At 41.2% G+C, this 26,427-nt stretch overlaps 1 protein-coding gene across 2 annotated transcripts in view; it reads right to left on the bottom strand.

The window, feature by feature from the left end:
• Nucleotides 1-2,888: 2,888 nt before the first annotated feature.
• The window catches only part of Gsk3b (glycogen synthase kinase 3 beta), a 152,504-nt gene continuing 128,965 nt past the window's right edge, over nucleotides 2,889-26,427 (bottom strand). For both annotated transcript variants that reach the window (XM_021184609.2, XM_029470640.1), the window contains 2 exons: nucleotides 19,575-19,673; nucleotides 2,889-8,002 (listed from right to left, as the gene is read on the bottom strand). In XM_021184609.2, coding sequence (XP_021040268.1) covers nucleotides 7,935-8,002; nucleotides 19,575-19,673 — 167 coding nt within the window. In that variant the 3' untranslated portion in view covers nucleotides 2,889-7,934. The remainder of the gene's footprint in view (nucleotides 8,003-19,574; nucleotides 19,674-26,427) is intronic.

Here is a 26,427-nt window from a genome sequence, read left to right as displayed (position 1 = left end):
ACCAAGCTGAAATGGCTGCTAATAGCTTGTAAAACCTCCTTAAACAATTCATGTGGAGCCAAAGAAACGACATGTGACATACAGCCAAGGAACTTGGTGTGGGGTCTGAGCTGCACTGGGGTTCTGTGGGTCACTGGAAGCCAAGAAAAGGTTCCCACATTCCAGGAACGTGTGGAGGAAGGGATGAGAACTATGGCTGTGGGGACCTGTTCATGACTTGGTGGGGGTCGGTCTGCACCCCCATCTGACCAGCTGGCTTGCTCCCAAGGCTGTGACTTACAGCAAAGCTACAGTGACATACAATAAATGTATAATACCACAATTACCTGTGTACGACAAACTCCCACATACCCCTGGTCCTCAGAGCCTGAGTGTATGGCAGTATCTGCCTTTTTTTTTTTTTTAATAATAGTTTGTAGGATTATTTGTGCCTTTTCACAAGTTATACCTTAATTTCACATGAATGTTCCACACTTAAGAAATTAGTAAGGATGTCTCCAGGTTTAATTGCGGATCAAGATAAGAGGACTTCAGTAAGGACATTTTTGGTAGAGATAGAAAACGTTTGAAAAAAATATTTATTTTATTTTTGCATGTGTTTGTGTGTCCATGTGTGGGTGGCTGAGGAGTCAGAAGAGGGCACTGCAACCCCCAGAGTTGGAGTAGTTACAGGTGGCTAAGAGCCAACCGATCTGGATGCTCAGAACTGAACTCCGGTCCTCCAGAAAAGCGACAAATACTCCCTCCAACCCTAATTCCTCCCCCAACCCCTGGGGAAGGAAAAAAAAATACGAGAATGAGAAAATAGAAATAAAAACAGAGCCAGGTGAGGCTGAGGTAAGAGTACAGCCCTCAGAACAGTCCAAACAGTGAGATCCTGTCTCAGCAAACCAACTAACCAACCAACCAACCAGAGCTCTTCTCTTACATCCCCCAAACCAAATGAAATCACACACACACACACACACACACACACACACACACACACACACACACAGAGTCATTTACTAATTTCAGTGGCACCTTTTACAAATCTGACAATGTGCTGGTAGAACGTAAAAATGCAGTAATCACTTGCTTTTGTGTTTATTATATATAAAGATATATACATGTGATGTAAAGTGCAGCAACTGAAGTTTAAATATGTAATGTTTCGTTGCAAAGGAAGCTAAAAGTAACTGAACTTTAACCGACAGGTAATTCCTTAACTCTAGCCATCTTACACGCAGGCCAAACTGTTATAGCATCCGATCAACACAACCCAAAGACGTAAGCACATTCCTTACCCCAACCCCAGTCTCTACCCAAAGAGGTAATGAAATCATTCATGTTTGGGAGAGAAAATTGAGACCTTCCCTGCAAACTTATGAAGATAGCTTTCACTCCATAAAATCTGGAATAAAGACTTGGCTATAACTAGAAATTATTTCTCATTTGGAACTCTAAATTCCACTTGACTCCATCCATAAATAGTACCCCCATCTTTCTTACAGTGAGTTACCTGTATGCTACTCACTCAGAAGCCCGAGAGTGGCTAGGTGTGGGTTTGGAAAGTAAGGCTAAAATTAAGATGTAATACACATTATACTCTCAACTCCAGCTGAGTTTTAAAACGCCTATGCAGTGCTCCAAACTTTAAACCGGCAAGGGCATAGGGATTACAGACAGTAAGCACTTACTCCAGGAGTAGCTAAGATTCCAGGCTGCACAAAAGAGCACACACACAACACACATGCTCTCAGCAGCCAAGGCTAAGTTTTAAGACCCAGAGCTCCAACTTTCCTGCTGTCCAGCATCCATTCTCCTCTTCACTCCCCCAGCCCCGAGCTTCTGCACAAGAAGCAAACACTGGCTTCTAGGCATCTTGGTGGTGGTGACCCCTTCTTTATCTGGTTCCCTGCTCAAGAAGGGATGGTTCATTTTCCAAGGTGCTGAGGAAAAGATCTGTGTGAGCCACCATATTCATCTGGCTCTCCCATCAGTCAAGAGCCACTCAGCAGCCATTGTCTTCACATGAACTTCATGTGAGAGGAGGCCCCAGGAGTGGCCCTTCCTTTTCTGGAAAAAGAAAAGACTTATGAACAAAACAAACCCATCCCCAACCCCACCACTAGTCAGCTCTTCCCAGCTCCAGACAACTTGCCTGCCTCCAAAGCAGTCCTTTTTCCCAGGTTGCTTTGCTTTCCACAGGCACAGCCCCCTTAACACCTGAAGGTGCTCAGAAAGACCATTCCATCCATCATCACCCTACCCAGTGGCCTTCACAAACTGTACCTGTTCCTGCTGCCCCACAATCCAGCACTAGCCTTTGGAAGGACTCCGACATAAGGAACCTTTCAGGGTTGTGAAGGGCAGTGGCAAGCCCTTTAGTCTCAATTCAAATGGCCAACCTAAGATCTGTTCAGAATGGCAGTGAATCACAAACCAGCCCGCTGTTAACCCAGCCTGCTTCTGCCACGGCTGGATTTACAGGCATGTGGTAATTACCACATCCAGCCTCTCCCCCAAATGTCAGTGTAGCGAGATCACTAAATAAAAGACCACACTGAGTCGAATATAAATTTGTCTTTATTGAAGCAGCAGTCACATGACCTTATATCTAACCTTTAGGCCTGACAATGAGCCAGCCCTAAAAAATGGTGTTTCTGTTTGCACTAAGAGACATAACATGTTAACATACATTATCCAGTATTGGAAATGAGCAGACTCACACACGTGTTGGTTACATGGGTGGGACTGACCCAATGTCCATGGTGTTCATGGTTTACAAAGACTCCCAACGACCATTACTAATAAGATGGAAGTTAAAATAAATACAGCCACACCAAACCATGGACACAGTAACCAAAGACAGCAGCTTATACATGTTTTACAACTGTCCCTTTCAGTTTTTTTTTTTTTTTTCCCAAAGCAGTGTCTGCAAAGCTTTCTCTACATTAAGTCCAGGGGGTTTCCAAGCTGGAAGCTGCACCTCCTGTCTACACAGCAGAGCAAGGTCACCTCAGAGAAGGATAGTCCTGACTTTTCTCTCAGAGGAGTGGAGACGGCAGTGTGACTGCATGTGGCGATGGCAGAGTGCGAAGGGTGAAGAGAGGGGGATGGGCACTGAAATAAAGACCACACACTGGTGAAGTTTAATTTCATTTCCAGGCTAACCTACTTTTTATTTAATGCAAATTACAGTACCAGTTAACTATTTCCAAACCAAGTCACATAGAACAAAATGTATTTACAAGGGAATGGGGGAAAGGGAAAAAAAACATTGAGCATACTTTCCACAAAAAAGTTTATATTTAAAATGAAAAAAAAAAAATTCAGTCACAAAGGCATTCAAGTAGTAATGTTACACAGCGTTTGCTTTTCCTTTATATCAAGACAGATTTGCACAAGTGTTTGCAATAGTTTGTATACAACCCACAGTCCTTTATATATATATAATAATAATAAATTTTGTTTAGATTTGTTTTTAAGATGGAAGTGGTCACGCTAATTGGATGTGTACAGGCCGAAGTGATCCATCGCAACACATTTATAAATGCAAATTTTACAGGCAAGCACATTTCCATATACCTATCTGTATCTGCCTGTAGACAGATATAGTTAAGAAAAAAAAAAACCTTAAAAATGAACACAAGGAAGTCTACTTTGTCAAGCTAACCCCTTATGTACTGGCTGTCATTTTTGCTTGTATGGTGGAGACTGCACAACGGAGCAACGGACTTGAATAAAATGGCATAACCCTGTGAAACTGACCCAGACCCCAATGATTGCTTCCGAAGACTCTCAAGGGAGACCTCTGCCTGGGACTCTCCTGTGCTGCTGTTTTCAGCGGCTTCCATTTCTACCACAAGAGACAGGTTTCACCATAAATGGTGCTTACTTCTCATACAGGGGAGAAACATATTCATCTCTGGGATTAGAACAATCAGTAGTGTAAATAGGAACCAGACACAAATTTGATTTAAAACAAAAAAAAAACAAAACAAAACAAAAATCCCAACTCTGGGAGATCTGGCATTGGCCAAACTTTCTCTGGAATATTCCAAAGTTAAAACCCTTGCAAAGGGAGGAGAAGGTAACAGAGATGCCAGTGTCTTTACGTCCACAGGGATAGAGAATAGAGGGAGTCCTCTTAGGACCTCTGCATTGGCGTGGACAAGATGGCCGCGCAGGTATATTTTGCTAAAACACAAGCCTAAGAAATGGGCCTAAAATAAAATAAAAAAATTAACGACTTAAAAAACTGACAGTACGTCATGGGAGAGAAGGTGCATCCTTCTGCCGTGAGCAATGAACTCGTGATGTCTCAAAAATAGCAACCTTTGGTTTGGTAGTGAATTTTTTGTTTTTGTTTTTCTTCTTCTATTCAAGACACATGAAGTAGTTGGTGGCAAAACGAATACTTTTTTTTCTTTCAAATGGGCCATATTAGGCACAGTTAAGAAACTGATTTTTTAAAAAAGAAATTAAAATGATATTTCATCTAGCAAGATGGTAGGAGGGAGGAGTGGGCTCAGAGTCCACTCGCAGCCCTCATCTGCACAGCACCCCTGCAATAACTGCTAACAATGTCACGGGGGCACCCAAATGCCACCAAGACAGTGATTTACTTTTTTAAACAAATAAAACAAACCCAATCTTTCTCTCATTTGGGAGGGAAGTAGGAAAGGAGAGAGCAAGCTCGGAAGCTCCCAGAATCTGCTTAGGATCCACTCCAGGGCTTGGAGAGGCGATGAATAAACCCAAGCCATCTGACATCCTCCAGCTCTGGGGCCCCCAGCGCTCCACCAAGTCCCGGATTGACTGAGTGCATCCGCAATGAAACCGGTCACTGTTACTGAGGACACAGACACACCCAGAACCAAAAACAAAGGCAAAGCTAGAATGAAGTGAGATTGCCAACATGGTTTCCTCTCCCCATTCAAACTGTGGAGTGGGCAAAGGTGCTGTTCTGCTGTTACTTCAGAGGGAAAGGGGGCCACAGGGACACATGGATAAAGGAAGTCAGAAAACAAAAACAAAACAAAAAAACCCAAAAACATGGAAGCGAAGGCACTCCAAACTATATAGATACACTATACATTGCTAGAGTTATTGTTACAATAATACAGGCCGGTACCTACTGTACAGAGTTAAAACTATATGGCTTTAAAAAGCTCGTCTACATTTTTGTCTGGTTATTGAACAGAATCACTGCCCTGAACAGTAACTTTTTGCTCATTAATAACAGTTCCTGGGTCCACATATTTACATACAAAACAATAAAACTTAAATTTAAAAACATTGAAAGAAAATATAATATACAAGCTTGAATTTGGTGAGGAGCTTTTAATTATTATTTACAAGATATTCAGAGACCTGGATCTCACTTGGATAAGAGTTCTGGGATCCTGCCATGATCCTTGAGAAAGAAAAATCGTGCACCTAAGCCCTCATATACGCATGCATGCCCACACACACGAACACGCACACTCACTCACACACGCACACACACTCACACGCACGCACTCACGCGCACGCACACACACACACACACACACAGAGAAAAGCACCTGACTTTCCTCCACTCTTCTCTTACCCCGTATCTGGGGGTGGGGAGTATTCGCTAACAAGCACTGACTTTTATGGACTCTAGCACGCACACCAAGTCTGGAGTACTGTCTGTGTCGGGCTGGGCAGTTTAATCTGAAAGCAGGTTCCCTTCTTAGGCCACAGACCTGCTTGCTCAGATTCTTTACAAATTCTTTCTGAAAATGGTCTTCCAAGCCACCCCCTTCAAATAACTTAATTTCAGAAGTCTTTCAAACGGCAATTATCTCAGAAGCACTTTACAAAAAGTGCCTTTGTTTGCTTTGGGCATGCTTCCTTTCTTGTCAAGTCTGATCTAAACGGAGGTCTGAGAAACCCCTTCGGTGGCCTAAGAGATCAGCCAGCCGCACAGCCTCACTGATGTCTTTCTAGCATCAACTCATTTCGGCAGACAATAGAACTCTCTTGGAGAGTTACACACACGGTTGGAGAGGCAAGGCAGGGTGCTGGGGCCTGTATAAGGGCCGCCAAGAGACTCCTCTTCCTAACCACCTGGAGAGCAAGACCTCAACATGACTTAAGGTTAGGTAATGAGGGTAAAGGAGTCTGTGTTTCATACATAACCAAGGGCTCTACAGCCCTAGTCATCAGCTAACCTTAGCAGATGTGTGGGGAGGGAGTGGGAAGGAAGGAAGGAGTGGTGGCCATTACTCAAGTGATCTTTAAATGTAAAAGATAACTGATTGTGCCTTAAAGATTCATAGGTCAAGTAATGGCCCATAAGCACCAAGGTTCATTTTAGAGTATATAAGGCCCACAAAGACACCAACCTTAAAAGTATCAACAAACTAGTTATGAGTTCTGTTCCTCACACAAACGTAATCCTTCAATCCACCTTGCTTTCCAAGGAATATTGCTTTTTCTTCAAAAAACAAGAGACTGATTCTTACACCATTCATTGATAAACAAAGAAAACAAAAATAAAACTCTTAATGGTGATGGTGGGGGAACATTCTTTTCATGATTCAGTCAGTCAATTTTGATACTGTAGACAAAAAGAAAAGGCAGTATTGAATATATGTATATATAACACATATATACACATTAATATAATCAGTTTTCCTATAAAGTCAGCAGATACAAGTGACTTTATTATTTTGATGTGTGGTTTTTAATATTACTACCACTTAAAATCATAATGGCCGATCTGACATGCATCAATAAATAAATTTAAAAAGCATGATGTTAAAAAAAGCAGAAATTAAATACAGAGTCTAGATTTGGATTTAAAATTAGAGCTATGCATAAGAATGTGGCAATTCTTGCAAGCTTGGTTTTCAATTAAAGTAAGGAAAACAAAGCAGTAGGCTGGCTAACAACAGTTCACATTACTTAGCTACGATGTCTTCTCTCAAGTGTTTTTCTAAGGGAAACGACTTTATTAAAATCTGGACAAGCTCACTCACAGTGGTGAGATCTGCCCCTGGCCTGCCACCTTCCTGTTATTTGCTTTCCGATGCACCCAGAGCTGCCCCCTTAACACCATCTCCAGCCTCATCCTAGGGTGCCAGCTCAAAACAATACCGAGAGAAGCAGGTGGCCTTTGGTCAGGTGAACCAAGATCCACCTCAGGGCCCAACAGACTCTGTCGTGCTCTCTCCTTTGGCAGCCTTCCTAAGCCAGCATCTGCAACACTTGCACTGGTCAAGAGCAAAACAAACCTTAAGTAATCCATCTCTGATCTTCCCTTAGAGCTTCAGATTTTAGTGACCTCCCTGGGCTACCAATAATACACCTTGGTTTTTCTTTTTCTTTTTTTTTTGTCTGTCATACCTGACATCACATGCCAAAGGCAAGTCTTCAAACTCCTAAGGATAAGTACACATTGTACAAGTGACAGTAAGTCCCTGGTGAGTTATACCTGCTAAGCTCCCAACCAATTTCAAGCTGTGCACTGTATCAAAGTCTTACGCCAGACTTTAAAAGAAAACAAATCCAGAAAATAAACCAGCACAGAACAGGTTTTCTTCTGTTGCAGTGGGGGCGTGAGGCAGGAGTCTGTTTTTTAAGGTATGGGATAGCGGACTTCTGATTTTAAAAAGAAAAGAAAAGATTGTCCTGGGAGAGATTGTGTTTAGTGCTCTGCTCCTCCCGCCCAACCCTCCCCACCTCTTGGATCTCCTGAAAAGTGAGAATACAATGAAACTGGTTTGTATTTATATAGATATTTTACAAGGTTAAATAAGAACAACAATAAAAAAAATTGAACACTAAAATGAACAGGGTTTTTTTGTTTTTGTTTTTGTTTTCCTCTTTTTAATTTTCTTTCCAAACGTGACCAGTGTTGCTGAGTGGCACTCAAGTAAGTGCTGGTCTTTCCCGCGCAGCTGGCTACTGGGGGCTGTTCAGGTGGAGTTGGAAGCTGATGCAGAAGCGGCGTTATTGGTCTGTCCACGGTCTCCAGCATTAGTATCTGCAAATCCAAAGGCCCGAGAAAGCGTGAGCAACGTGATAACACTGCAAAGGGCACAAGTACACCACTCACTGCACAGTGCTGAGGCCTACCAGAGCTGTCATTGCCTATGTGGGTCCAAACACACAGCACTAGGACTTCCTCTCTGCTAGGAGCTCAGTGATGGCACGCGTGCGCGTGTGGCGTATGCGTGTGTGGCAGTACACTTAATGCATCACAGACTCAGGAATTTGAGGTCACTTCTGTCAAGGCTTTGCTATAGCTGGGACCGGCAGTACTCAGGTTGGAGTCTAGCTCACTGAAAATAAATGACACTAGCTAAAGATCCTGAGCCGTGTTCCAACAGGCCATCTGCTAAGGGCCTGGACAAGTGAAAACACAGCAGATGCCAAGAACACATAGGAACCTTACCACTTAAGGGTAAGCTGTTCAGTTTATCAACTTCACGACCACTCTCTAAAAACTGCACTTCCTCTCTGAACTCTGCACTTTCCTGTTCCTCAAATAATCTGCCCTTACATTCATTTAGCCCACTAGGGGGCAGTCAACAGGGGAATGCTTTTAGTTCTACTTCCTTATAAATAAGGTGACCACAGAGTCACACTGCCAGAGCACGGAAACATCTAGCTCACAGGAGTATGGCACATGAACCAGAGCCTCCTTCCGAAGGCAGCAGGCAGCTTTCCCAGCACTGAAGAGCCAGGTCTAAGGCTTCAACCATGACTTCCTTAGACATGCCCTACTAAAAGGGAGTTTTCTGTTCACAGCCACCTAAATTAGGTGTACTACTAACACAACATGAATTCCTGTCTAGAAGACAGATCATGTCAGGACTTTCTTCATCATTTTTAGAATTCAGGCACAGGCTGCATTAATTAAAAACATTTCAGAAGCAGGCTGGAAAACCAGAGTTACTTCAGAATTGCAGTGTTCCTCATAGCATTTCCTGGTTCTACACAATTGTCAACAAATGCACAGTCATCACCAAACGACACCCACTTTCAGCAGAAGATGCCAGGAGGAACTGTTGTTCTATCTTACAACCCAGGACTTAATGAATACCTACCACATCCACATATAAACTAGTACGGTAGGCAGCTCTGGCCATGGTGGCTACCAGGGGTGCCAGCAGATGCCTGCCAAGGTGAATACAGTAAAGACTCCCCCTACCAGCAACATGCACATTTAGGGTAATTACTCTTTTGGTAAAGTCCTTTGTAACAACTAATTGATAGATGCCCTTTACAAGCTATAGCCCATTAATACAAACCATTCTCCCCTTCCTCTGAGTAAATTCAAAGTCTGTTTGCATGATCACCATGAAAAGCACAAACTTTTTATGTGATCATGTAACTGGAAATGAGTTTACTATCTGAGTAATAAAATCTGTTGGATGTTCATGTTCCTCAGATTTAAAATCTAATGATCTCATCATTTTTCTCAGCATTGTATCCAAACCATTTGATAAGGAGACTTTAACAGGTAATCATGATTACCAAAATCTTTTTGCCAGGTGTGATGACCATCTCTGCCTACACAGTGAGAGAGACAATGATTCCACATACAAGCAAATCCTTTATATGCAAAATTACACTTTTAATTTGTATTTTTTAAAAAAGCATAAAACAAACAAAAGAAAAGCTGGCTAGGGGCTCAATGTGGTGTAGGAGCTGCTGTACAGACCAGCTCATCTTTACTATATTAAGACAGAACAGTATATTCAGAAGAGACAGTTGGAGCAGTCAAACACTCTGTATGGGATGGGTAGAGAATAAAGCATTCTGGAAACAAGTGCAGAGCTGACCCTGTACTAGGTCAACCACCTCTAGAAATAATGTTCACTCTCGCCCTTCTCAAGGTCCTACGGAAACCATGCCTCCATCCCAGAACAGACTTGAGAGGGAATGGACAATGTCCCAAACCACTTGCACTGAGAAGAGGAAGGACGGCCTAAGGTCATCCTGATGCACTGCAGCGTCTCCCAAGATGACATCGGTGATTCATGCCTCTGCACCCATGCCCACTGCAAAGATTATGGTGTGTGATTTCTAAGGAAGGACCTAACAGATAGATGGCTCTGCCTTATTCTCTCTACTGGTCACTTGGTGTAGGAGAAGACAACTGACATGATGGAAAGCCCTGAGCTACCTAAGGTGTCCCCAGAAGGAGTGGTTGGACCTGTCAGTGCATGTTAATTCCATGGATGACCCATCTCAACACTAAAGAACAAACTACCTTAGCTAAGCTTTTCAGGCCACAAACCTTAAAAGTCATCATCTTGATTTCTGTTTCTCCTTCACTCCTCATCTGTACAGCAATTCTTATGCATTCTGGGGCCCAGTGTGATTACCAAGTGTGCAAACTGGGAAACAGTGGAGGGTCACAATTTAACCTGTGCCCCAGGGCCTGAGAAAGGCACATCCATGTGGAATGGGCTGGGAGGAGAGGACAGAGAACAAACACAGGAGCTGAGGTCCTGATGGTTCTGCACCATGAAATCAGTCTTTCCAAAGTGTGTGTTTGGAAGAGAGAACGGCTCTAATGCAAAGAAATGCGTACACTATGGTCCAGCTCTGATGCCGGAAACGGTCTATTTATACTGACCAACGAAGCTAAAGTGACTACTTAGGCTACATGTGGCTACTTAGGCTGTAATTAAGAAAGAACAACATTTAGTGCCTTATTTGTTCAAAACACTTTCCAAGTTTTCCAAAAACCAGTTATTAAAATTGTAATATTTCTACAAGTGACATATTAGTAAGGGAATATTTTAGACAATCAAATTAACCTGTGTAAATGTATGTACATTTGAGAACTCGAATGCATCTCATTTCCCTTATTTCTGCCATTATGCTCTGCCAACTCCAGTCTAAAGCCAGTATTTAGGTTAATGGTTAGCAATCTCATGACATGTCAGGTCCCATAAAACAAAGTTCTGGCATCCAGAAATCTATTTATCCTGCAGAGGTAATTTAGTTAGTGAAGCTGCTCCGAGTGGAAACAAGCCCTAATGTAAAGCAACGTCTTTTGTTATCAGCTGCAGGAATAAACACAGCTACCCTTCACTGATCAAAGTGTGTCCCCAAATTTGCTCTGAGACTAAAATCATAATCTACACCAGCAAGCTCAACACTCCACCTACACAGTCAGTTTTTGCTTCTCTCTTCATAACACCTCTTATGATTTTCATAGCTGATAATAAGGGAGAGGAATCCTTCCTTAGCAATACATTTTCAATTCTTTCTATGTTATTCCTAGAAAGAGACTTGACACAAGATACCAAGGATATCATCAGTCATTTTAAAACTATAAGCAGAACACAGAAGCCTGTGATCTAGCCCACCCACCAGGGCCCATGGCCTGTCAGGGAGACTACTCATATCTGATCTGCGGATACCAGAGAAGCTGCAGAGGTAGAGCACATTCTAAGGAAGAGGCTTGACTGTTCAGGGTAGAGAACTGAAGCACATGGGGTTATGGGAAATATTTTCTCTCTTTCTTTTATAAGTTAAAAAACATCTAATTAAGGAATAATGAAGAAATAAATAAATAAAAGTAAGCAGGTAAGTTAAGGCAAGTAAGTGAAATCTGAAGAACACTTAACATTCAGAATGAACCATAAAACATTCATTAGCTGAATCAAGATTTCAATTTCCTTTAGGAGGCAGTGGAAATCTCCAGGTGACATCTGACTTAATAGGACAAGACATGCTTGCATACACAAACGCACAATTTTCTAGAAGCGGCACCTACCACTCACTGCTTTCGTAAAACTAAGTTCGTTTTTCTTTTTTTAAAAATGCATCTGTGTATGCATGTTTGTAGGTGTGCAGGAATGTGTGCATGTCGTGTATGCACATGCTCAGGAATTGCATGTTTGCCTGTCAACCTCAGAAGTGCACTGACCTACTACTTTAAAATACTTTGTCACATTTTATTTATATATATATATATATTCTTTACTTAGAGAATGCAGACATACACCTGTGCATGGAAAACCTTGGGGGGAGGTGAGGTGAGAGGAGCTGCGGATTCAGTTTGGTCCTTTTACCACATGGACCACAGGTAATCAACAAGCATCCTTACGTACCAACATCCTGCTTTGGGACAGGGTCTCTCGCTGGCCTGGAGCTCACCAATTAGGATGGAAAACCAGCAATCCCCAGAGACCCTCCTGTCTCCGCCTTCTTACTGCCAGATTATAAGCAAGTACCAGCACATGAGGCAAGCACCTCACAGACTGAGCCAGAGTCTTAAACAGCTCAAAAAGGCCTCAACCTCCTGATCCCCTACCTTGCAAGTACTGGGGGAAAAGGGGCATGCATTGCCATGCCAACCTGGCAGGTTTTACTATAGCAATTCATATACAAGTTTATGAAGTAAACTTAGCCCTAACATAGAGTACATACAAACTTGTTGGTATGAGTCTCTTAAACTACAATAGTTTAAAATAGAAATCTATTTACCTAGAAGAGCGACACACATTTGGCTGCCAAACTGGTAACATGTAACTGTGTGTATACACAAGTTCACAGTGAGCTTCCCCCACCCCCACTTTCCTAGGAAATTAAAAAGCACTTTCACTGCAATAGGGAGTGGGAACTGGAACAGGGTTTTTGGAAGGCAATTTGACAGTATGTATTAAAACCTTTTAAAATTCCTTATTCCTTTATCATTACTCCCAAAACTATTTTAGTAATTAATTTGAAAGAATATGCAGGGCTTTATGCAAAGGTAAGTTTTCAAAGCCCTTTTCAGAAGAGCAAAACAACAAAAGGCCAAACAATCTTTAAAATACAACTCCCGTGTTCAAAAGTAAGGAATGAACTAGATAAATTACCAAAGCCTTAAAAATCCATTACTATTTAGTAATAGAAAAGTACAGCATGTGTCTACAGTAGTTTACCTTCACACTAAAGTAGCATAAGCCCATTTAAAAGGAAAGCACATCTTTCTGGCTACCCATAGACAGACTAAGTCACAAAACAACATAATCTGTGATTACCTCTGCAAGCAAGAACACTGAATATACTATCCCCCCAAGTTAACTATGTATCTCTAATAGAGGGGGGAAAAAGCTTAAAGAAAAGTCACACAATTTTCTAAAATTCTACATACATTTGGGATAAGATAATGAAAAACAGGGAAGACAGGATTAGGAAGAGAAATACAGTGAGGACTCCAGGGACAGTCACTGTAGCAGACAAGGTGACATGTTACACATGACTGAGCGAGACAGTCCAGAGGGATGAGATACAGCAATGGCCCGTGAACAGAACACACACAGACACTGCAAAATGGACAATGAGAGGAACTGTTCTTCACCATTCTTACCCAACTAGAAAGAAATAGTTAGAGATGTACAAGATGAGAAGAATCTTACTGTAAAAATCGGAGCAAAGAGACTATGTAGCATGTTTAAAACTTAAATAGACTCTAGCAAAAATAGGTTTTCAAAAACTTTAGATAATAGGTAAGCTTGAATCAAGAATTTTCAAAGGCGCCAGTAACAGAGAAGAAACAATATTCAACTACCCTGTAAGTCTCACCGAGTAACTGCAAATATTCTTAGCTGTAAAGAAAAGGGAGAGAAATCAATGAAAAGGGTTCTCTCTGATGAGTTCATCACTTTAGAGGATAACACACATAGTCAAAGAACTGATAAGAACAAGGTCATCTAAGGGCAGGCCAGAATCGGTCTAGATCAGAAGACATCAAGAGCCTTCAAGGCAGCATCTAGAAGCTCAGCCCCCAGACCAGGGGAGACAGTGGAGAAGACAGCTTAGTCAACATCCTTGATTCCCTCTGTCATAGAAAGGATTTCAAGCAGAAAAGGACAAGAATTCTAATAAACAACTCAGTTTGAAAAAAGGGCAAGATACACTTAAAATGTCTTCAAACTCAGAATCCACAGTACAAGAAACACATCTGAAACGGATTCCAGAGTTCATTTGGTAGATATTGAAGACACGAGAAACTTCCATGACTTCAACTCTCCCAAACAAAACAAATTAAAATAAGTTTAATTTCCATTTTTGATAGAACTATTTATTTTTTTAAGTTGGAAAGGGGCTGAGAATTTTGTTGACAACAGAAAGTATTTCCTGAGGGTCTTTGCTGTTGTTCTGGCTCACACATGACTATTATATAAAGTAAGTTAGGGTTAGGGCCAAGCAAACAAGCAGTGAGCAATCTCTCTGAGGTGCCTAAGCTCCAGTAAGGCCTGCCTAGTTCCTCATCGTAACGGGTAAAGCACAGTGTCTAGTAGCGCTCCTATCTAGGTGAGGATACTCTTGATAGATTTTCTTTGTTTATATAGAAGAGGCATATTTATGAAGTGTGCAAGTGATACACGAGTTATAGAAGACCAACTGCCTTGTCATTTTAGAATACACCCAGGACATAATTCAATCCTCATCAGCACTGAGAACTATCTGTGGTTGGTTGAGTATGATCTCTTGTGGCTTACTGAAGAGAACAACACACAGAAATAACTTTCAAAATGGGAGGGGCATCAACTTTATAATGGGTGATGGAGAAAAGAAATGTGATCACTTTTGTCAGTACTGTGTTCCTGTTATTGGAACAAATCCTTAACAAAAACAATCAATCATGAGATGGATAATCTCTGCTCAGTAAACAAAAATGTAAGCTGAAATCAGTGGCGTCAAAGTTATTCTCAACAGCAAGATACTTACTAAAAAAATCATCTGTATTCTTTAGACCAGCATCCTCTACAGAGACAGAGATGCTCTGAGTAAGACGCCCTCCGACCCCCACCTTCAACCATCTGCTAGTCAGTCATATGACCTCTGACGTGTGCGTGCATGAACTGATGACCCAGATAAAGGGTTCCCAAACACAGGGACTGAGATGACCCTCTGAAGGGGTTGAGAAAAATCTTTGTAACACATACATATTGCTGAAATTGACAGACTAAGAGTTCTATATATAATTTTCAAGAGATTCTTATGTCATACAGAGCAATGCTCAACTATAATGCTCTGAGACATGGATTTAAAAAAAATACTAGAGATGTTTTGGGGAGAGAAGTTCAACACTGACACTCTCTAATTTAAAAACAAAACATTTCATTCATGTCATCTCCAGAAGATTGACTGTCCAGTTTATGAAATCTGTTACTAGAGCCTTTGTTGTTATATATGTGATTCCTGTCTCTGTATGTAGTAGCTTTTTCTTCTTCTATTAAATGTACTAGGAAGTTAAAGCCCTCAGCTGGGATTAATGACTTTAAAGTCTGAACTCTTAATGCCTTTATACTGTAACATTTTCCAGTGAATTTTAACCACTGCACCTGCAGTGGCTACGTGAATACTAAATACAAGAGAAGAAATAAGCGATGAAAATACATTAATGTCATTCATGTAACAGATACACTATCACAACCATTTTCAAAAAAGACATTGTGATTACAAAATTTATTAGTCAAAGTTTCTGTAGCAAGAACTAACTATATTTTCCCAAGATAATACTGATAGGATTTTAGGACTCTATCCAGGAAGTAAAGATGTTTGGTTTTCCAGAAGCAACAACACAAAGAATTCATAAAGATCTAGGCCCCCAGTGGAGGAGCTGGAGAAAGGACCCAGGGAGCTGACGGGGTCTGCAGCCGCACAGGAGGAACAACAGGATGAACTAACCAGTACCCACAGAGCTCCCAGGGACTAAATCACCAACCAAAGAGTATACATGGTGGGACCAGGGCTCTAGCTGCATATGTAGCAGAGGATGGCCTAGCTGGCCATCATTGGGAGGAGAGGCCCTTGGTCCTGTGAAGGCTCTATGCTCCAGTGTAGGGGAATGTCAGGGCCAGGAAGCGGGAGTGGGTGGGTTGGTGAGCAGGGGGAGGGGAGAGGGGAAGCCAGGAAAGGGGACAGCACTTGAAATGAAAATAAAGTAAATATCTTAAAAAAAAAAAAAAAAAAAACAATAGAAAAAGAATTCATAAAGATCTAGGACTAGTTTTTGGCCATCAGTCTGTGTCCTAGCAGTCAGTATAATCATGGCCTTGTCTTGCTTGTCTGCTTCTGTACTTAGTACTGAGCTCTGCTCCCAGGCCTCGAGGAAAGCAGGAAAACCCCAATCTTTCTTCTAGCTGGCTACGAACAGGGCCACTTCTGAGGTAGCCACCAGAAGCCTCTGTATCCTAACAAGCTTGCTCCAGACAAATACAGCTGTGCTGTGTGGAACACATGTAGACATGATGCTTTAACAGGTCAGATGTTAATTTTAGGATTATGCCTTAGTTCTGAATCCATTTTTATGTCTAAACCTTTTTAGATGACTGACAAGCTGCTAAAGACAAGTATTTGCTCCTTCGTGACTCATTCTCTAAACTGCTAAATTAGTTTCAATACTGAAGTTTCTGTTTAAATCAAGAAGTCCAGCGACTGTGTAGCGTGGAAGTTCACATTCTAACTCACTAAACCCATGCATGTTGGGTTATTATATGCTGCATCACTTAGGTTGAAGGATTAGAAATTCTGACCTTGAAAATTTAATATTTAAAATATTTTTAGGTTCAGATATCATTCAAGTCTAGAGCTTTTCAGATTAACTGTCTATTTCTTTGAAGCATGAAGCAGACTCAGATATGGCTTACAAGGAAAGTTTTGTCTATGTGGAGATGGAGGTCTCACTTATAGAGGAGGAGACAGACTCTGTCTTCCATATATGTGGATGTTACATTGCTTTGTTGGAGATCAAGTCTTCCTTGTAAGTGCTGGTGGCCTGGTGTTCACGGAGTTCATTCTAGCCTTGAACTCATATCGATCCTCCTGCCTCAGCCTCCCAACTGCTAGAATTACCAGTGTGTGCCACCACGTCCAGGGCATCTTAAAACATGCCCAGAGCTGTTTTGGCAGGAGAAGTTCTCAACACTGACAATCTCTAATTTAAAAGAACATTCCACTTACTGTTTGAAAGTGAAGAAATCTTCACTGACTGTCATTTCTGCCAGCACCAAGTCTGAGGACTGTAAGGAGAAACTGCAGAGCCAACTAATTTTTTATTCAACCAACAAATGGGATTCTTACCCGCTGGTAATACTGATTTCTTCACCACTAGGGAGGAGCTAAGAACAATATAGGAAAGCTCTCTGGTAACCCAGAATGCATTTCTCTATCTTCACTCTGACTTCAATTTTTTTCTCCTCTATTAACTTCCTCTTGTCCTGATTTTCTTCAGCTTGTACATAAACTCGAAGGGTCAAAGTCCAATGTCAGTTTTCCCTTTGACATGTGGTTTTTACAACTATTTAAAAACATGTCTAGTACAATTTATTTTGTAAACTGTTATAATCTATACCAAAGCAATATGACCAGGTTATAACAGGCTCCTTTCCAAGAATACAGTATGTTCTAGAACCCAAGTTATAAATACACTTAATGATTTCAGTATCTCACACTAAGAAAGTTATTTTAGGAGAGAAATGGCTTGGGAGTTAAGGGCGCTTATTCTTACAGAGAACCTGGGTTCCATTCCCAGCACGCACACGGCAACTCATAACTACCTATAACTCAGTTTCAGGTGATCCAACAATTTCTTCTGGCCTCTGGGCACAAGGCATGCACACAGTACAAAGATATACATGCAAGCAAAATATTCACAGAAAATAAATACATCTTTAAAAAAATCATTTAAAATTTTCTAGTCTCCACACTAGTTTTCATTTTTTGGTATTTTTGTGTGTTCATGTGGAGGTGAGGACAGCCCACAGGTTCTCTCTTCTGCCATGTGGTTTCCTAGGACTGAACTGAGGTCACCAGCTTGGAGGTAGATACTCTACTTGCTGAGTCATCTTTCTAGCCCATAACTTTCATTTTTACTTACATTCTAAAGCAGGGATGTCCAACCTCTGAACAAACTTGTCATCTCTAAATGGGTCTATCATAGCTATCCTGGACTGCCTGCAGCCTTCAGGGCACAGAATAAACACGCCTGGTCTAAAACAGCTCTAAACTAGCTCACTGAGTAAGTAAGTCAGTACGGCTCTCAGGTCTCCTTCACATTACCAACAACAAATCTGATAGTGATGTGGTAAGTTTAGTAATAGTTCATTTAACTGATCTGTCTTTGTTCTAAACAGGCAACAGCATTAAAAAAAAACCAACCAACCAACCACCCCTTGTTTCTTGTTTGTCTATTTGAGAGTCTCACTATATATATAGCTCTGGCTGATCCATAAAGTGCAGTGTAGATCAGGTTGGCCTCTATTCTCAGAACCTCTGTGTTAGCAGTGCTGAGATTATAGAGTAAACAACCATGATTCACCAAAATTGTTATTTTTACATTAAAAAATTAAAGCATATTTTGGCATAAAATGATTTCTACGGCATTGCTCTAGAACTGCTTCTCATTCTGCAGAGCGGGATCAGCACACTAACACAGCTAACGAAGCCCAAAGGACTTGAAGGAATTAGAAAACAGACTTCCTGGAATGTAGGACAGAACAGAATGAATGTTTAATCTTTAACTGTCAATATCTAAAGAGACTTAAACTAAAGAGACACAGAACACTTCCAGAAAAGAGAAGATCAAGTTTGACCTTTACTCTGAATACTAAAACCTACATACTGATGAGAGACTTTATCACCCAACAAAAGGAACAGAACGTTTGATCTCCTGTGTCAGAAATGTCCTTATTCATTTCAATTCAGTGCAACTGATAATGTGGCAGAACAGAGCTCCTGCCACTTGGTGGAGTATTTTGTTTGTTTTCTTGGGGGTTTCTGAGAAGTACCACCTATCAATGTACTGCGTATTCTATCCTCTAAGTTTCAAGGCAGCTGGCTCAGGGACCAGACACTCACTCTAGGCTCTAGCTTTAACCTGGGTTCTTTATGAGATTTTCTTGTTTTGTTCTCTGGCTGAGGTGAGGTGGGGTGGGGTGGGGGAGTGAGGAGGACAACCCAAAGGCACTCTGATGCAGAATGAAATGTGTCTTCACTGCACTCTTAGCCCTTTCAATGGTTTAAGATTATATCAATGTATGTTCATCTGTCTTAAAATCAGCCTCTTTAGGGTACTAATGCAATGTACATCTGCAAGTTAGAACTAGTGAGGTATTCTCCAATGTTCCATTTGTAAAGACTGTTTTTTCCTATAAACATCTTATACTAAGAAACCAGGACATCTCTTATTCTCTTCTCTCTGTCCCTCTCCATGTGTTCCTGGCTGGCCTCTACTCCCCCCAACCCTTTCTCTGTCTCTACTCCCTCCTCAAATCCCCTCCCCATGCCCTAAATAAACTCTATTTCATACTTAAAAAAAAAAGAAAAAGAAAAAGAAAAAGAAAAAGAAAAAGAAAAAGAAAAAGAAACCAGGATATGCCTCATATATAAAATGTGTACGTGTGTTTATAATATTTCTGGGTTACTTTTTTGTACACTTTAAACGGAAAGCAGTATTTATTCTCTTTTACTCATTTGGGTATTATTTGGTTTTGATACTTAAAAGGAATTAAACATTCATAGCACAGGAAACAGAGATAATGGTGTCCTTTGAAAATCAGCACGTTAGAGAAACAGACCAAAGGTCCCTCTGTACTCACCTGAGGCTGCTGTGGCGTTGGCAGGCGGTGAAGCAGCTGCTTGAATCCGAGCATGAGGAGGGATAAGGATGGTGGCCAGAGGGGGGTTACTTGACAGTTCTAGGGAAACAGACAGACATCAGATCCATGCTCCACCCTCTACCTGAAACCCCTTTATAGGTAAACATAAAGGCATGATATTAAAACACCAGTTTATAAACTGCATCAATGAGCTAGAAATCAATTCAGAGAGGAAGTGCACAGTTACGTGACACAGGGCTGATAAATGTTAAGAAGTAAATTTATCTTGGGCAAAGGTAGCAGTGAGGAGCCTGAGGGTGAGTGTACATACATCCTTCCTCCAATGTCCTGTCATTCTGCAGCACCTGACTGTAAGTGTTCGAGGGCAGAACTTAAGAGCAACAGCAAACAGAAATGCGGGCAGACAGGAGCAGTGAGCACAGAAATGCTTTCCCCATTTTATATTCCTTAAGGTAAGTGGTGCTGAGTTTGCATATGTGCTTAGTGTTGCCTTCAAGAGGTGTGAATGCCCTTCCAGTTTGCTGTGGAGTTTGTCCTGCCTGATACTCTACCATATAGTGAGTTTCCTTTCCATCCCTCTAAGTGTATGCTCACACTACCTACAGGAACACGCTACCCTCTGAACTACAGTACCATCTTGACAAATTTAAATGTATGCATTAACTGAGAAGCTGAGAGATAAAGGAAACCCCAAGCCCATTAAGCAGTTTGAGGGTTCCCTTTACTCCCCTGTAAACTTCTTTCTCCAAGCTGCTAGAAAGCAAAGCGTTCTGATACAAGAGTTTAAAAATGTTCGAGGGTCAAAACCTTTGCCAATAGTGGCTTATTTATAGATTGGCAACTAACTACTAATTTTGTACTACATTAAGGTTCTAAATAAGAGCATATTCTAGCTAAGAAAAGTGATGAACTGATACCAAGATTCATGAAAAATTAATGGAAGGGGGAAAAAAGGTTTAAATGCAGAAAAACGGAGTCTCTGTTTGGTCAATGAGAACACTTAGTCAAGCAGAAGTCTTTCCTGAGAAGCTGTGCCCTTTCAGGGAAGGTGTAAGAGCTTTGTGCTGCTCCCACTGAGCTATAAGAAGATGCTACACTGGCTCACTTGAAGCCAGGCACTATAACAGGTCCAGATCCAGGGTTCTGAACTGCCCCACCCCAAAATGTACACCATTTACGAACTGCGGCGATGTGTGAAAGAGTGGGTCCTGCTGATCCAAAGCTGCAGGATCTGCATGACACAGGGCAACAGCAGTGTAAGCAGGGTAACCTGTCACAGAAGTCAGAGATCTCGAACCAGACCCATGACTCACTGCAATGAACATTTTCAAGTAAGGATGTACAGACAAGAAATATACTGTAGGACACACTGTGGCACACTACAGATTTCATAATGAAGTGTCTTCTATGCTTGTTTTTTGAGGTGGTGGTGGTGGTGTGTGTGATTTTTAGGCTGCAAGAGGTAAAGGGCAGACATGAGGGAATGGGGAGATAAACAGGACTGGGATGCATGATGTGAAACTCAAAGGCTAATTTTTTTTTTTTTTTAAAGTAAAACAACAGTATCCTAACTGGGCCAGCAAAGGTTCTGGTAGCAGCCACACAGCCATGGCTGATTAATGCAGTATGTATAGGTAGTCTTCATTATTCTAAAAGAAATTTAAACTTGTTATCCCAAGTAAAAGAAAAAGAAAAAATCCACCCACCCATTTAATACTATTGGATATGAAGCAGTATGCTAGCTCTCAGAGTGGAGAGATCTTTAAGTGTCTTGCTGGATCAACAGAAAAAAAGAGCTGGCCAAAAGAACACAAGGCCAAAAGGCAGTCCAATCAGCTAGAATGACAGTACTTTCAAATTCAGGTTCCCTACGTGTTCACCATCTAGAAGAAATCTGAAAGAGGGCAGGTGACCAAGGAATGTGGTAGAAGAGTGTTCACAAAGCCACCGTGAAGGCAAACCTCCCCACACACGGGCTCGGCCTCCCTCACAGCCCAGATGCCCATGCCCTCTCGTTGACTTTCTCTTTTCTGATTACTTACTTGCTCAGTATGTGTGCACACTGGCCTTACCCAGACATAGAGCACTCCTCCCTGAGGGCTCTCAGCGGAGTGTACACGTATTCCTTATGACTGATTCAGGAAACACAAGTACCATCAGTGTACTAACTTTCATGGTGCAGCAGCCAGCAGACTGAACTTAGCTATGCTATAAGCTTAAATTAATTGTTAACAGCCACAGCAATCACAGACAAGTCAGAAATGCCCAATATCCATTACATTAACGGAAAATGGCTGTATTTACGTAAAGTAACGCTGCATCACTCATTCCAAGACTCAATGAGTACCTCTCACAGGAAGCCCAGCGCTTCTCTTTATTTGGAGAGGAGGTATAGAGCAAGATGTCACTGAGAGTTTGTTTGGAGAGTGGAGAAGTCATTTATATTGCTACCAGCAGGAGCTTGCTACTTATTCACAATCCCTTCACTGAACACTCTCTACTATACACACATCCAGGGGCTGACTAGGCCTCCTTTAACTTCTTGAACCACAGTTCTGTTCTAATCATCCATTACTTACCCACTGCTCTTAAAAAAATCTCTGCATCTTAAAGCTGCATTTAAACTATATATACACATACATACATATACATATATATGATTATTCTATATAGCTAAGATATATATGTATATACATATATACATGAGTGTGTGTATCCCCAAAACGTGTATCTTTCCTTTACACAAACAAGATCACCATCTGGAAACATTGCTCCATTAGAATGCAGAATATCAAATAGAACAGCACCCTGTAATTCCATGTCCTTATGCAGAAATACTGCTCAAGAAATCACTGTTAGATTTATAAATTACTCCTCCACCGTAACAGTTCACTTTCAGAATGGCTGACAGGAAGTTTAAAACACCAACACATACATACACTCACTCACACACATTCTCACGAATGCATCTTAATATATTTTTAGTCTCATGAAAAATGATTCCCAGAATATATCTAGAGTCCACTTGAATAGATGAAAAGTTTTCCTAACTTACAATTTTCTCTGATACTCACAGAATCACAAAATATCTGCCTCTGATTTATCTATCCATATGTCCAAATACACATGTGTAATGGTTAGTTTTAACTGTCAACTTGATATAATTTAGCATCACATAGGGTAGAGATTCTTAGAGAGAGACAGTCTAGAGGAGGTGGAGCTGTGGTTATAACTGAGAGGAATTATTTATGTAAACTGATCTGAGAAGACCCAGTTTAGAAGTGTGTGGCACTCTCCTGGTTTAAGGCTTGGGCTATGTTAGGGTTGTAGTGAACTAAGCAGAAGGTGTGGACTCATTTGCTCTCTCCGACCCAGACTGGAGATATGGCTATAGCTGCTTTAAGCTCCTGACACCCTGGCCTCCCTGCGACGAGGACCTGGGGTTGTGAGCCACACAAACCCATTCTTCCTTAGCACTGCCTCTGTTGGGTACTTTTTCACAGTAAATGGAAAGAAAACTAGGTCATATATTCTTTACATCATGAAAAACATATCCATATTAAGACCATGTAGAATTGTGCTTGCATGTGATATACAGGCAAATAAAATGTCTTTCAATACCAAAATACTTATTCTTTTTAAAAATGTGAATATTAGGTATGTATATGGTTAAAAAGCTTGTACTATATTAGACTTCTTGAATTGAGACTTTATTTTAAAACATGAGCACCGGAGGGATTTGTGTGTTTGTGTTGTGTGTGTGTGTGTGTGTGTGTATGTATGTATGCAGCTGCAGTATGAACATACATGTGGGTGCCATTTCGCCTTTGGGATTACAATTATGCACCACTAATCTTGTCTTTCTTTATATATTTGGCCTGATGAAAAATGATTCCCAGGATATATTTATAGGTCCACTTGACTAGATATAAGTTTTTGGGGTTTTTTTTGGGGGGGGTGTTTCTGGGTATCAGACTCAGGCCCTCATTCACATATGTTAAGTTTTTGGGGTTTTTTGGGGGGGTGTTTCTGGGTATCAGACTCAGGCCCTCATTCACATATGTTAAGCATCATACTGGCTGAGTCATACTCTCAGACCAAGGTTGAAAATTACTAAGGGCAGCTGATTCTACTGGATAATGGAATCTAAAGGTGACCCACTTCTAAAGACCTTCAGTATTCTCAAGGCCATAGTCTATAGAGTATAAAGCTTTCCTTTCCCTTTTCCTTCCTTCCTTCCTTCTTCCCTTTCCATTTCCTTTCCATTTCCTTTTCTTTTCCCTTCCCCTCCCTCCCTCCCTCCCTTCCTTTTTTTGATTATGGTTGCAATTCACAAGAGCACAGATTCAGGGAGTGAAGGAAGCCCCGAGTGCGTGAAGCCCTGCCTGAATGTGTTGTTGACATGAGCTGCCCATGTCAAGGACCCCACAGCCTCAAGAACAGCAAAGACTCCCCACCCCTCGGGATGAGGCTCACAGGAAAATGACAAAGCTTTCCCTTCTGGTCTATGACCAGGTGCTGATAGCGTGTACAGAAAATACCCACCAGTGCTTGCTCTCCCTGGATGTCTGTGACCTGAACTCTCTTCTACTTTAGAGATGGTGTTACCAAGATTAGCCAAACTGCTTGGTCCTGCCTTCTTGTTATCTGCAGGGAGTAACCCCACCTCCTTGTCCAGGGGCATGTAATAACCCCACTTTTCTCTCTGTCCACCTCTATACAATAAACTGCTGAGTTGCAAGAGTGCTGAAACTGTTCCAGCCAAGAGCCCAGACCACCTGATCCCAGATCCCGTCCTTGTTTCCATCTGTCTGTTCTTTCTTCATTTCTTCAACATCCTCATTGGGTCCAAGGCCCCAAGGCTATGAAGGACATAGCACGCAGGTAGTAACTTACTGAATTTTGGCTCACTACAGTGCAATAAACAGGGTAAGGTACCGTTTCACATGCATCAGGAAGACTACTGAAAGCAAAAGGCAAGTCTAACTTGATGTGGAGGAATTAGAACTCTTTACCCTGCTGGTAAAGAAGTAAGATGTTCATCTGTGAAAATAGTGTGCTAGTTTCTCTAAACAGAGTTATCATGTGACTGAGTAGTGTACCAATTATTCAAACAAGCATCTGCACATAAACCATTGCAACAGTACCCAAAAGTCCGTCACAGATGAATGCCTAAGTAAATCACAGTACACAGCGCACAATGGGACACACAGCATACAACGGGACACACAGCGCACAATGGAATACTGCTCATCCGCAAGAAGGAAGGACGGATTGATGCATGTTCTATTGATGAAAACAGGTTAGGTGAATGAAGTCAGATCACACATTACAGAATTCCATTTATATAAAATATCCCAAATGGGTAAATCTATGGAGACAAACAGCAAATTGAAGCCGGGCAGTGGTGGTGCATGCCTTAAATCCCAGCACTTGGGAGGCAGAGGCAGGCAGAACTCTGAGTTCGAGGCCAGCCTGGTCTAGAGAAACCCTGTCTCGAAAAACCAAAACCAACCAACCAACCAAACAAACAAACAACACCCCCCCCCCCAAAAAAAAGCAAACTGGCTGCTTCTAGGGGTCGAGAGACTAATGGGGAATTCATGCTTAATGGGGCATGATTTTAGGAGTAAAGAAAATGTTTTGGAAGTTGATAAAGGTTTTAGCGCATAGCACCAGGACTATACAAATGACACTACACAGTTTACCTTTTAGAAAAAAAAGTTATCCTACATAAATTTCATGTCAGTTTTTTAAGGGACAAAAACAAACAAACAAACAAACCCTGAGGCATCTATTGAATTGGTAACTTTAAAATTTTACTTCATTAGTAACACTAAAAGATTTTCACCAGTGAGTAATCAAATGAATTACTTCAAAACAGCATATGAGAACAATGAAATGTAACTTTGAGTTCTGAAATCTAATCAAATAAGAAGTTTAAATGGTATTTCACTTCACACATTCAGATGCGCACACACACACACACACACAGAGTGAAGAAGATATGCTAAATGCCAATAACTTTTCCTTTGTTAATTAAACTAAGATAGAGGTACATCAACATTGTAGCTTAGCCTTTTGTCAAACCGAAGCCGCCCTGTCAGTAACACCTACCCTACAGTTTCCACAGACACTGCCAGGCACAGGGTGGATACACAGAAAACATCTTGTTCCTAAGTTAATTGGACTCTGACCCATCAGTAAAGTTATTCATTCTATCTGTGCAGCTGCTCTAATTTTTCACTATCCTTTTCAACTTTGTAATCAGGACAAACGTTTACTCTCTTTATATGATACACTATGGTGGTGAGGAACCTTCTCTAACCAACAAAGAGACATTTCCTTTATTTGAAAATGGATATTTCTCCTATGTATTTGGATTATTCTAAATTGGACGTGGAGGGATGCATGAAATAAACATGTAAGATTTGAGTGAATAGTAATGGCCTGTATGGCTTAGCTTATGACTGTCAACATTATGTGATCACCATCTGTGCTGAGGGGGTTTTAAGCCATGTTTAAAAGAGTATTCAGATGTCCTGAGACTGATAAAGCTGATTCAGAACTCTGAAATGTTTGGGATCCTGACTACCCTATGTTAAGCAGAACACTAATGAGTGAGGGTAGAGTATTCAAACAAACATTTGAATGACAGAGCCTGGAAAATGGAAGCTGTGGTAACATGGGTAGGGGTTTTAGAATGCACCCTCCACATTCAATAAAAGAAATGTCTCTTTCTCAGTCACAGAAGGCTCTCCAAACTCCCATGTATATTTCCTAGCCTGACTAATCCTACACTCACCCCTTCCTTCTCTTGTTTTTTTTTTTT

This window comes from Mus caroli, chromosome 16 (assembly GCF_900094665.2).
Source record: "Mus caroli chromosome 16, CAROLI_EIJ_v1.1, whole genome shotgun sequence".
Lineage (NCBI taxonomy): Eukaryota > Metazoa > Chordata > Mammalia > Rodentia > Muridae > Mus > Mus caroli.
Note: the sequence above shows the minus strand (reverse complement) of the source record. Positions and strands in the feature narration are given on the sequence as shown.